This window comes from Gallinula chloropus, assembly GCF_964237585.1.
Source record: "Gallinula chloropus genome assembly, chromosome: 3".
Taxonomy (NCBI): Eukaryota; Metazoa; Chordata; class Aves; order Gruiformes; family Rallidae; genus Gallinula; species Gallinula chloropus.
In genome coordinates, this window is record NC_140087.1 from 55,924,010 (window position 1) to 55,936,592 (window position 12,583).

General features: G+C 50.5%; 1 protein-coding gene across 1 annotated transcript in view; it reads right to left on the bottom strand.

Annotated features, from left to right (window-relative positions):
• Positions 1-11,743, bottom strand: part of RHOQ (ras homolog family member Q) — a gene marked incomplete at its 5' end in the record, with an annotated part of 20,005 nt that extends 8,262 nt beyond the window's left edge. Inside the window, 2 exons of the mRNA XM_084261788.1 lie at positions 11,391-11,449; positions 11,602-11,743. Of these exons, the coding sequence (XP_084117914.1) occupies positions 11,391-11,449; positions 11,602-11,743 (201 nt within the window). The remainder of the gene's footprint in view (positions 1-11,390; positions 11,450-11,601) is intronic.
• Between the last annotated feature and the right edge of the window lie 840 nt (positions 11,744-12,583).

Here is a 12,583-nt window from a genome sequence, read left to right on the forward strand (position 1 = left end):
TTTTCCGTGTTACCGTACCTAATAATCTACCTCTCTGAGATTTCCTGCTGCCTTGTACTCAAATACTGAGTCACTGATTTTCACTGTATTTTGGACATCCAGGTGGGTCTCATTTAACATGTCCAAAATGTGGCTGTTTCTTTTCCTGACATTTACCTGCTCAAAACCCAAGAGGTCTTAAGAACTTCTGGTATGCAGACTGAAGAGTGGTATTGCAATTCTGCAGCTTTATATTCTTCTTGATTTCAAGGGTTTGCTCAAACTGAAAGCAGAATCGATTCTGAACTAACACTTTTGCCCAATTCCATGGGTATCAGCCGAGAGGCATAGCTAAAAACAGACGAACTGTATTCCTGTCTGGCCTGGTTCTGGCCAGAACCAGGACACTAACTCTGCCACTGACACAATACGTAGCCCTGAGCAAATTATTATCCTCTCTCTACTTGCATCTTCCCATCTGGTAGGGTGCCCCGTAGGGGTTTTCTAGCTTAATAATGCATCAGTCTTTGCAGTGCACGCCAAAAGCCTTTGATGTACAGGGCTTGTGTGTGGTGGGATATTTTTTTAAAAATAAGAGTGAAGTCCAATAATTTCTGGACAATTTCTGGACCTTCTTGACCCAGAAAAAAACATTATTCCCTTGTATTTATTAGAAAACTGAAGAAAGGGGTGAGGCGTATAGAGACCCCCACAGTACTAGGGTCCCTGTACCTCCCCTGGTTTATGGCACCATGCTCCTCCTTGCCCAAGTGAAAGCAATGGGGACAGAGGGCCTTACCCATCCCTCAGTATTGTGGGACCACAGGCCTCTTCCTCCTCTGGGGTGGTATTGGGGTCTCTTTATCCAATTTGGTGAGATGAAAGGCAATTAGAGGAGTCACCTTTGTAGTCAGCACCTCCCCCCACCTTGGCCAAGGCCTTTGGGGACTTTCATACCTCTCAGATCTGCTCTTAGAGGTAGCGAGTAAGACGTTAACCTGCATCTTCTGCACCAATATGGGGACAAACTGTTCCGCAGTGAAGGTGACAGAGCACTGGCACAGGCTGCCCAAGGGGTTTGTGGAGTCTCCCTCTCTGGGGATATTCAAGACCTGTCTGGATGCCTCCCTGTGCGATATGTTCTAGGAACCCTTGCTTTGGCAGGGGGGGTTGGACCAGGTCCCTTCCAACCCCTACAATTCTGTGATCTGTTTGTCTGATGTTCCTTTTTTTTCTTGCAAATATGAGGGTCTTTAAGCAAATAGGAAAAACAAAACTCTGGTATGTCAGGGGCCCTGAGCAAGGCCTGCCATGCTTATGTTTTAATCCAGGCCCAGGGTATTGTACTCTGATGGAACCAAAGTGGTTAATGGGTTTATGTGTTTTGCAGCTTGGGAAAGAAATGCTAACGCTGCTTCTCCAATTACATCATCCTGACTAACTCTTATAAACAAAAGGATAAGCCTATTTCTTTTCTGTTCGGAGAAAGTATAAAGTGGATGGGGGGGACACACAAACTAAAGCTTGCATCACTGGCAGCAAAACAAGCTCAACAACTCGAGGTTTGTGATCTCTGTGTTAGCAACCATCTGTTGCTTTCACAGCTTACAACAGCAACCCTAAGAGGAGATTCTCACTCCCAACCATCTGTTTTTAGAGAGGAAGCCAAAAATAGACATCAGGCAGAGTTGCTAGAGGAATCCAACCTTTATGCAGTGAAGGGTTACGACTGTTGCTGCTCAAAGGGTCTCGGTGAAGCCTACATATGCAACTAGCTGGTTTCTGCAGAGTAAAATCCCACCTAAAAGCCCGTGTTGTAGCCTACTTCATAGGAGGGCTTTGTAGCAACAGTCCAAAGTCTGCTCTCAGTATGAACTGCCATGCTTTCAAGTTTTGAAGTGCATTTCAAAGCTATCTTTCAAAACTGCATTTTTCATAGTTTTCCTCCCTGAGAATAAACTTCCATTTCAGAAAGCGCCCTGTAATTTTCAGGAAAAGCAAAACAAGTGAAGCGTAACAACTGCTGCACCTAACATGCTCCCCAGGGAGTTCGGAAAAGCTCCTTGGTACCCCGGCGACACATCCCGCCCTCTCCCCCAGATTATTTGAAATTAAAGGCAGATCTGCAGCTTTCCCATAAGCATCAGGCACAGCCTCTGAGAGCAACCGCCAGCTCCAGCAGCACACCAGGAAACAGACCTCACCCTGCCAAATCACCCTGCGGTTTCTGATTCTACGAGATGCTCCGGGGTGGCGGGGGCGGGGGTGGGGGTTGGAGAGGGAGGGAAGTGGCCTGTGCTGCCCCATGCCAAGCACAAATGGCTTCCCTGGCTAAAATAACTCTCTGAACTTTTCCAGCCTGGGCCGTATAATGCTGTAACCCTTTGCAGTGGAGGAGGGTGGAGCGTCAGCGGGACACTGGCTTCCTGGCACTGCCACCCACGCGGCAGCGCTAATGCAGGGCCATTTGGCAAGCGGCAGTTGGGCCTGACACACCATTGCCATAAACAACCGCTCGTCCAGTTCTGCAGTCCAAGCCCCGTTACGCTGATTTTTCAGTCGCCTACATCTCTAGCCGCCAGCTTCTGAACACGCCGAACAAGAGGAGGTGATCATTCCCTGGCTGCAGGGGAAAAAGGGCCCTGCAGACCCTCTGTCTCCTCACAGGCTTCTGGGCACACAGCTTGCATTGCTAAAGAAAGCAGAGTTGTCCTGCTGGGGCTCATCTGCACGGGTTTCCCAGGGAGTGCAAAAAGCTGCTGATTTGGGCCCAGCATCTATTTTTAATTTATAGAAAAGGCTGCAAGAATGCAGGGTAAGTGCTCTTCCATTGTATTCCAAAAATGAAGTAAGCTGATCTAAATCCATCTCTAAATTCCTGTGAGGAGAACTGTTCAAAGGGGTTATGAATTATACATTGAAAAAGCCCCGGGTTTGTGAATTACTTTTTTTTTTTGACAAAACTTTCCTTCTGGCATATTTAAGGACTGCACAGCTGCTTGCATGTCTGAAAAGCTTTTCTGTATGGAGAGGAATAACTAGCTGGAAGATGGAACCTAGTAAGATGGATTTTACAGCCTTAGAGACAAGGACAGATACTCCTTTAATTAAAATTGCCTTTAAATGATCAGAATTGATCAAAGTCTTAATGCAGGAGTAAATACTGTCAAAATCCTACATCTTGTCATGTGGTGATGCTGAACTATTTGCCTAGATGGTCTCAACAGAACACCCTCTCTCCTCCCCATCACCACAGGAACTTCTACTTGCTGGCTTCTTCATGGTTTTCTGGTACAAATCTCTGAATTTTCTCTCTAAGACTTATTTAGGATCAGTAACAACAGAACATGGATTCAACTGACCACAACCGGTATCGGCGAGCAGAGTTTCACTCAACACCTTATACCAGTTGCTTATCCGTGACAGAGCTCCTAAGAAACAGCAGAGTCACTGCCGTGGGCAAGCCCTTCCACTCCCTACCCACGAGACATCACGAGGCTGTGGTGTGGTCCCATGCTGGCTCCTTTCTCCCCATCAGTGACCTTATCAAAGGCATTCTTCCCACACAGGATTTCCGCTATCTCCAGGAAAAGCATTCACACCACTTCTGGTGACTGCAGCCATGAACAATCAGGATTTCCCATTCTTTGAGATATGGGCAATCAAAGGAAAAAACATAGAATTCACCCTGGCACGGGGGATCCAGTCGGATCCTCTGGAGAACCCACTCTTAAGAAAGGCAGGTTCTTTCACTTTCTTTTTTACTGAAGAAGACGACCATCGATAAATCTCTTCTCACAAGGAAAACAGCCTGTGGACCAGAGATGGTTCAATAGTTGCAGATCAGTGTGGTGTCCCATTCCGTTTCACTTTTTACAAACTAACCCCAAGACCACTTCTTCAGCCCAGTATGAGCAGCCGCTTTGTAAGGCAGAAGACTGAGCCTTGGCACTGTCTCCTCGAGATTAATTCCACCGCACAACCCCTCAGAAGATGAAGTGCTGAGTACCAGTGCCGTTGTGTCCACACTGAATACAACGCATCACAGTGAAAGGGTTTCTGGAATTAGGGGAGTTCCTTAAGAGCCCTCTGCACCTCACTTTATGTCAAGTCCCGATTTGTCAGGACTAACAGCTTCCATGGAAGAACGTGGTAAAACACTTGACAATTTCACAGCAGCAGATGTTACGGCAGCTGAAAAACTGCCTACGGTTTTTCTTTCCCAAGTGAGGAGCACGTAAGCCATCTCACTGCCCACGGGTGGGCTATCTGTTGGTTGCAAGTAAGGATGCAGCCCAGGTCACACCTGGCATACATCCCCTACTGACTCCACCACTGCATCCCAATTGGAAATGGGACCAACAAGACCATTAAGTCCTACAGATGATCTTCTGGCATTCACGACTACATCTAATTTAGAGTGCCAGCAGCCCGAGGCACTTTCAGCCTGTGTTTTATTCATCTGAAGCAATAAACTCACCTAGGATGCTGATCGATGTTCCCCTGCTCGGGAGAACAGCGCTGCCACCTGCATGTTTATGCACGCACCAGCGGGCGCCGACCATCACCAAGAATTACTGCACACGTATCACAGGATGGATGTGGCACAGAGCAGGAATGAAACAAAGGACAGTCACCACTAACACGTCAAGTGACACAGCCTCTTCAGAGTGCCTGGAAGGGTCATGTGGCGTTCAGATGGGTTTTTCTTAACGCAAACCTTCCGGTCACCAGTCAAACCAATCCACTGCTTATAACAGCATGGAACAGAGTGGCAAAAAGGTACAACTCCTCTCTGCCCTCAGATCGCTTTTTTTTCACCCTAATTAGAGGAAGAGCAGCTTTGTTAGAAACATAACTGCTAATTTGGAAGTTTTAAAAAACCCAAAAGCATCCTGAAACGCTGTCCCGAAGCATCTGTTTTAGTAATGCTCGTCTTTATCATTCACAGTAAAACTGCAGGATTTGGAATCCGTGTGCTTCGTATTAAAGCCTAGGTTCCTCGAGTCTCATGATCACATAAAGGAAACCCACACCCTTTTCACCTTTAAATGAAAGATAAGTTCCAAGTCCCCCACAGATACAGAGAAGAGTTGAATACATGGAGCCCAAAAGCTTGAAGAAAACCCAAATCCAGCCAGGGGTGAAAGAAAAAGTCTCAAACCGTTTCGATTTCCTAGGTTTTTTAGGTAGTAGTGGTGGCTGTGGATAGGAATAGCTGAGTCATCATTTTGAATGCCCAGGACGGACAAAACCCTGGTATTGCTGCAGTAAGTCTTACATCCACTTTGCCTGTATGTTCTCAATGAAGGAAGCGGAACAAAGCTTCCCGAAATCAGCAACAGTGTGCCAGCTAACACACAGCTTTGGGTATGTCCCTAACATACACTGTAAGCCCTCTGGCATCGCAGGTCTCTGCTACAGGGGCACTAGTACTCCAGTCTAAGTTATATTTAGTTTCTTTTTAAGGAGGGTGAATCAGAAGTTAGCATATAAATAAAAAATAATGCATTATTTTTATATACTTTTCATATTTACCAAAACATGAAAGAACCCCATGCAAAGGCAACATATGTAAAGCAAGAAGTCTGACTACAGACCTGCCACAAATTCCCAGGGTCTCCAATGTTCTCCATCAGAAAAAACTCCTCCAGATCACACCTCCTTACCCAGTCGTCGTGTTCCCCTCCCCCCTGCAGTCCAACTGTACCGCACACGATACTCAAATGAGTGTGGGTGCACGCCCCATCTTAAAACGAAGTGGGGAAGAAAGAGGATGTGCAGTAACATTGTGCTGGAAGAGTGGCAATTACTGCTGGCATTCGGTATTGCCTTTTTAGCTGGTGATATCTGAAGAGCATTGAAAAATGTCACTGTACCTCAAAAGAAATTATAAATGAGTAAAACTGAGAGGGAACAGTGTCACAAACTAAAGGGTATCTACCGACTGTTAACTCAGGAGAAAGGGATTTTACTTGACCACATCATCAGTGTTTAGCAAGAGCCTCTCTAGGTCAGCAGCCTTCGTAAAAATGTCGTTTTAACATAGCAAAAATTGGAAGTTTCAGAGAACCTCTCAAACTGGGTTTGCTTTGGGTTCTTTACTTTGGTCTGCCATTATCCTGTTAATTTGGCAAAGACATTCTGGATCTGCATTTTCAAGCATATCCCTAACATGTGATTCTAACATAGCTCAAGGCAGCTATTCAGAATTGCAGTGGCACTCAGAAGATGACACATTAACTGTCACATTAGCTTGCCATGTTTATTAGGTGGATGCGTTGGGGAACTCAGAGCAACATCTCTCCCATCCCGAGACTCCCCATCTGGCAGTAACTATGCTTACCTACCTTTCTAGGAAAGATGCGACGCTTTCAAAGTGTGAGTCACAGCTCACAGGGCGGTGTCTGAATGTAAGCTTTGCACTGGGGTTATTACTGTGGGAAGGACATTTTTAAAAGCCAATCTGACAGTACCAATCTCCCTGCTTTTAAAGGGAAAGTCTGTCTTTGCTTAAACACTTGCTTAGAGAACTCTTAACGTAAGAGATTGTAAGCTTAGGCATTTCACCTCCTTCTTTTGCACTGAAGAACTTAAATTTCAAAGGGAGATTTCTAGGCATGCTTTTATTTTATCTGATCTACATCCAGCTGTTGCTGCAGAGCTGTTAAATCTACATGGCTGGCAACGTCCTGAAGTGCAGAGCAGCTTCGGCGGAGGCTGAGCTGTTCAGAGGTCAGCACACCAGCCCGGAGTGAGCTCACAGCTCCGGTCAGGAGTGAGCTCACAGCTCCCCAGCTGCCAGCTTGGCTGGGACCATATAAAGGGAGCAAGGGAAAATGCACATGGGAGGAGGGAGGCACGGGGGGCACAGGAAGGGGACAGGACGCTAACTGCTAACTTTTCAGTTTTAGATCTGCCAAAAATCACATTATAGGTTCAGTGTTTCCAACTCTACAGCAAAGGGCAGCTGCCTTTGTGTTGTGCAAGACCATGCTAGCCTGTCCCAGGCTTGTGTTCAGCGCTGCAGCTGCATGGTAGGTGCAACTCAGATGGAGTACGATAGTCTGAGGAGGGACAGCTGTTTGTCAATGGGCCAGCCACCAGTACCTGCTAGACCAGGGCTACCTACCAAAGCCAATACAAACAGCCAGCAAGGAGTACGGAGATCACTGCTAGTTCTCATTTTACTTACAGCAACCACTGCAAGTTGGTGACCACCCATTTTACTAACCACATCTCCACCCCTCTTTCCCACAGGCACATTCATAGTTATAACCATCTGCTTTTACACCTGGCCTTAACATAGGCACCACTGATATTTCTGCACTCCAGCAGCCCAACCAACTGTAATATAAAATTGCATTTAACATCAAGGCCCCTGTTACCACCAAAACATCAGTGTATCCGAAAGAGGATCACTGCGGCTGCAACCAGAGTACTCATTGGTAGCTGAGCTGAGAGGAACTGATCATCTGGGGCGTGACAGGGAGACACGCAGGCACACCTCCTCGTTAGTGTGTACAGACATTCCTCCAAAAGTTTGAGGATCATGAGAGCTGCCAGTATTATTTTGGCATGGTGGAAGATCAAAATCACTTGTCACTAGTTCAAAAGCACTCCAATGTGGGGAAGTTAACAGACCCCTGATGAAGCCACAGTTCTCCTCTGAGGCTGATTTTGCCACATGCCCCTACTCAGTGAAGAGCAGCACTGGCATGAAGTCCACATCCTGGAGCAAGAGAGGCTACTGCAAAGCCAAAGGCATCCGAGCATCAGTATCACGAGCATCTCACATTTAAACCTCAGCGCACTGATGCTCCAGGTGATGGAGGCAGGTTCCACAGCTCTCATCTTCCCAGGGGGATCCAGGAGCCACTCTGGGGGATCCAGGAACCGCTCCAAGCCCACCCAGGCTCTGCACGTGGCTATGTGCAGCAGCAAGGCTAAAAAGAGCTGCTGGCTCCACCTCTGGGAGGAATTGCTGGAGGAATGTCCTCTCGGTACACCACCGGCACCAAATTCCCACCCGCCTCCCTGGCGTGGGAGCCTGCCTCCACAGCTGCAAACCCAAACTGGCTCCAAGAGCCTCCGCTGCCCAGCAGCTGTACCGGTTATTTTTGGCTGAACCTCAGTATTTTCAGCCAGAGAAAAGCCTGCCCAAACTCACACACACACAAAGGAGGGAAGGTCTGTCTGTGTACACACTGAAGTTTGTGAACTGCTAGTGGTATTTTTCTCTGCTATATATAACCTGGGAAAAATAAAAGGGGGGGGGATTTTAATAAATTTATCCTCAACCTATTTTAAAGGTGCAAAGATGTGAGGCATTGTATCATTGGTATAGTTACTGCACATGATCCTCTGTGTGTTGTGAAGAAGCAAGCCCGAAATGAGTTCTGGATGCCATGAACTTAAAGGCCTGCAACTCCTCTGCCAAAGAGAAGTCTGTCACAAGTTGCTAAATACATCACCATGCAAGCTGAAGAGACCCACAGGCTGGGAAGTTAGTACTTCAGGACGATGTGCCTGCTGTGCACCAGCTAGAAATTGAAAGGTCTCTAATACTTGCTCTGCTCTGGGCTTCCTGCGTGCATTTGGAGTAGGTCTCTGTACAGACCTGCAATTACTCCCTCCCTCCTCCTCCCCTCCAAATGAGATCTGTAGTACCTATGTACCCAGTCCAGAGCTGGGACTATAAACATGCTCAAGGCTGTGAACTGCCTTGATGCCACAGCCATCACGCCCTGCTGAGATCTGACCAGTCCAGTACATTACAGCAGAACTATCTGGGGGTGACAAAAATAAAAGCACTGATGTACACTGGCACGGAAATCCCGACTTCAAGCAGCAAACAATCCAAGCTGTACAGAAGTCTGTGCTAGCACCAGGCATGTACCAGACGCAGCATGCTGTTTCCTCAACATGGGGAAGGCACTCATGCCTTTTTTGCTCTTCACTAGATACATATTTAAGCTTTAAAAGTAAGCTTTCTGTTATCGCACAGCTCTGGGAAGGCAGGCTTGTCAGCATGCTCTCTGACAAAGCAGCTGATGGAGTGAAATTGCTGGACTGGGGTCCTCACACAGACCCCCCACAAGCATCTCCTTAGTTGTGCTGGATGTTGGGATGGGGCTCCTGTGGGCAGCCCCCAAGGTCCACCAGTACCCCAAATAAGCTCAAGTGGGATGGGGATAAGGGTGAAGATTTTATTAGCACTGCCAGTCTAACTGAAGGGGGAGTTTCGCCAAGACCGGATATATTTGTATAGGTAGCCTCATTAAAACACCCTGCATGCGCTGAGGCTCCTGTGAATTAGGCCAGCAAGATCCAGGCCTGGGTGCATCAGAAACTGCTCTGTAATTCCAACTGAGCATTTCAGCTTCTCAGAATTTGAAGGAGGAAATTTAAAAAAAAAAAAAAAACAAACCAAAAAAACCTTACATCAACTTTTTACGCATCTGGATATACAAGTGCACACTGGAAGTTTGGGGGTTTGGGTTTTTTTACTGTAAGAGGAATACCGCTGTTCGCTGCCTGCTGCAAACTGGCCAGTTTACCTCCCTAGCTTCTGAGGAGGCCAAAGGTCACTGGGTTTTGTGCTCAGCACGTTCAGGCAGAGTGGGATACCACACACACAACCACCTGAGTTAAGATTACACAGAGCTACCCGCACGTCCTCCCATTAATAGCAACAAGCCAGCACAAGCAGTCTGAGACAGCACCCACAAATAAGCTACATGTATGTGCAGCAGTGCTAGGGATGCTTTCACAGCTTCAGATGCTCCTTATTAAAAAAAAGAAAAAAGAAAGAAAAAAAAAGGGGGGGGGAGAAATAGTTGCATATTAACCAAATGCTTTATTTGCCTGAGCACTAGATCCTCATTTTGTAACCTACTTAAGCAATATTTTATAAGCTGTGTTTTGAACAAATGACTACTGAAAAACAGGCCTATGACAATAATAAGGAATGCACTGGGCTGGCATCAGTTTGACCAGTTTGTGTTTACGTCAGTGAGATGACAATCATGAAGTCATGTCATTTTTGGGACAGTCTCACCCTTCAGGTATCAGCTTTCTGGAAGTGGGGCCGTTTCCTACAATTCTCATGGAATTACATTTACTACTGTTTTCTGGCCTAACAAAGATACACCGGACCCGTTAGGTGCTGCTTCCCTTGCTTCAGGCTGTACGCAGACCTGCAAAGGTAAACTAAGGTAGGCAGCGGCTGTTCAGTGAAGTACAGGAATAATGTGGTTGCAAACACGGCTTCGGGCTACACCAGTCCAGTGAGATTACCCTACTCATTGCTCTTTACAACAAGGAAGCACGTCTGGGGTCATGTGAGCCCAAAACACATGCTCATGTTGCAAGGAGAAGTTTTAACACAAGGAATACACAACTCTCACCACCGCCCATGTGGCGTTTCCGTATATACGCCCTGCACCTCCTGGGGAGACGCCTGCACCTCCCAGGATCAGGCCTTTCACAAACTATTTTGTTTCTGATACGGCCCCTCCGGAGAGCGGGGAGCACCTCAACGCAGGAGACTGTGCTTGGCCCACGGCTGCTGCCATGCAAGCGAAGCTAACCAGGAAGAGAGTCCAGTAACGGAGCCTTTGAGCCGCCGCCACCCCAGTGACCCCTCTGAACGCCCGGCGTTTTATCCGGCATTGAAGTTACTTGAGATCCAGGCTGACATAGCATCTTTCACAGCAGGATGTCATAATCTTAACCAGATGAATCGCTCGGATTGTCTGGGGTGGCAGGAGGAACCCAGGGCAGCCGAACGGCAGCGCCTGAGAATTACAGCTTATTATTTTCCACCTTGAAGTTGAACAACTCCTTCCCAGCTACGTAAGAGCTGTTACGCGTAAACAAGGCAAGCTGCGGCAGCCTGGCTCTCTACCCGACCTGGCCCGTTTGAGGCAGCAAGTTCCCTCCCTAAGCGAGGCAAATTTCCCCCACCTAAAGGCCAGCGTGGGGGGGGGCGGGGTGGGGGGATGGGGTCGTCACTCCGGGAGTGGGCTGGGGGGGAGCCGGGGCGATGCCCGGTCCGGAGCGCTGCCCTGCAAGGGCTGGCACAGCCGCCTCCCCCAGCGCCGGGCGATGCCGTGGCGCCCCGGCCGCAGCTCTCCCGGAGCCGGCCGCGCACCGCTAAAAATAAAGCCCGTCTCCGCCTGCCCGCCCTCGGGAATAAGCCTTGGATCGATGGTTTTCTTTTAAAGCCGGTTTTTATCAATCGCAGCCCTCTTCCGTTCCCCCCCCCCCACCCCCCTCCTTCGCCCCCCGCCTCTGAATCACCCAGCCCGGACCGCAGCCCAGCGAATAACTTCAGCGCCGAGAGCGCCGCGGGGACGGGGACGGGGAGGGGACGGGGTCGGGGGCCGCGGGCAGCGTTCGGCACTCACCTGTCCGGCGGTGTCGTACAGCCCCAGCAGGTACTGCTTACCCCCGACGGTAACGCTGACTGCGAGGGGGGGAGAAACACAGCGGGTGAAGGGGGGGCAAAGCCCGGCCGAAACACATCGCTCACCCACCCCCCCGCACCCCGGCAGGGTGAGGCCGGGGAAGGAGGGAGGGCAGCCGCCACTCCCGGCGGCCGGGCCCCCGCCCGCTCACCTGCGTAGTGGTCGAAGACGGTGGGCACGTACTCCTCGGGGAAGGCGTCGTTGGCGTAGCTCATCAGCAGGCACGTCTTGCCCACGGCGCCGTCCCCCACCACCACGCACTTCAGCATGACCGCTGCGCTGCCATGGGCCATGGCCGGAGTCCGCCCTCATGGCCCCGCGGGCGCGCCCCGCCGCGCCGGGCCCCCCGGCATCGCCGCCGCCACCGCCGCTCAGCGGGCGCCCCCGCCGGCCCCCGCCGGGCGCGGCCCCCCCGCCATCCGCCGCCGCGCTGGGCCCGGCGGGAGCCGCCTTCCCCCGGCCGCGGCCGCGCCGCGCAGGGGGGAAGCGCCCGCCACCGCCCGCCCGGGCGCGGGGCCGGGCGGAGGCGGGGAGCAGCCCCCCGCGGGGCGGGGAGGGGCGCCCCACGCGTGGGCTGGCGGCGGGGCGAGGCGGCCGCCGGGGCTGCGGGGCTGGAGCCGGCGTGCGTGAGCGGCTGCTCGCCCCGGCCCCGCTGTCCGCACACGCATGCACAGCAGCACCCAGCTCTTCCCGGGGAGCAGGCACGGAGCTCCGCAAGTTGCCGGGGCGCTGCGGGCAGCTCCTGCCCCGCGAAAGCCCCGCGGGCTCGTTAATTCTCCTGTGCTGACCCACCACCCCACCCCAACCCGCCCCCTGTGTGTGTGTCTGTGTGTGTGTCCCGGCCGTGTGCGTGTCCTGCCACCGTCGCCCTGCACGGACAAAGGAAACTTCGGCCGCATCCTCTGGCACTGGCCCGTGACGGAGTGGGTAAGTGTGAACATAATCCACGGGACAAGGAGGGATGATTTTCTGCAACGAGTTTATTGTCTTGGGGTCTGAAATTCGGGAGTGGGCACGCATGTAGGAACATCAACGCCTGTAACTGAAACGGGTGTCGAGCACGCCTTTGGAAGGCGCAAGAGCTGGGAGAGCTGCTACTGCATGAAAAGTGAGTGGGGTCGTTCTCCCACTCC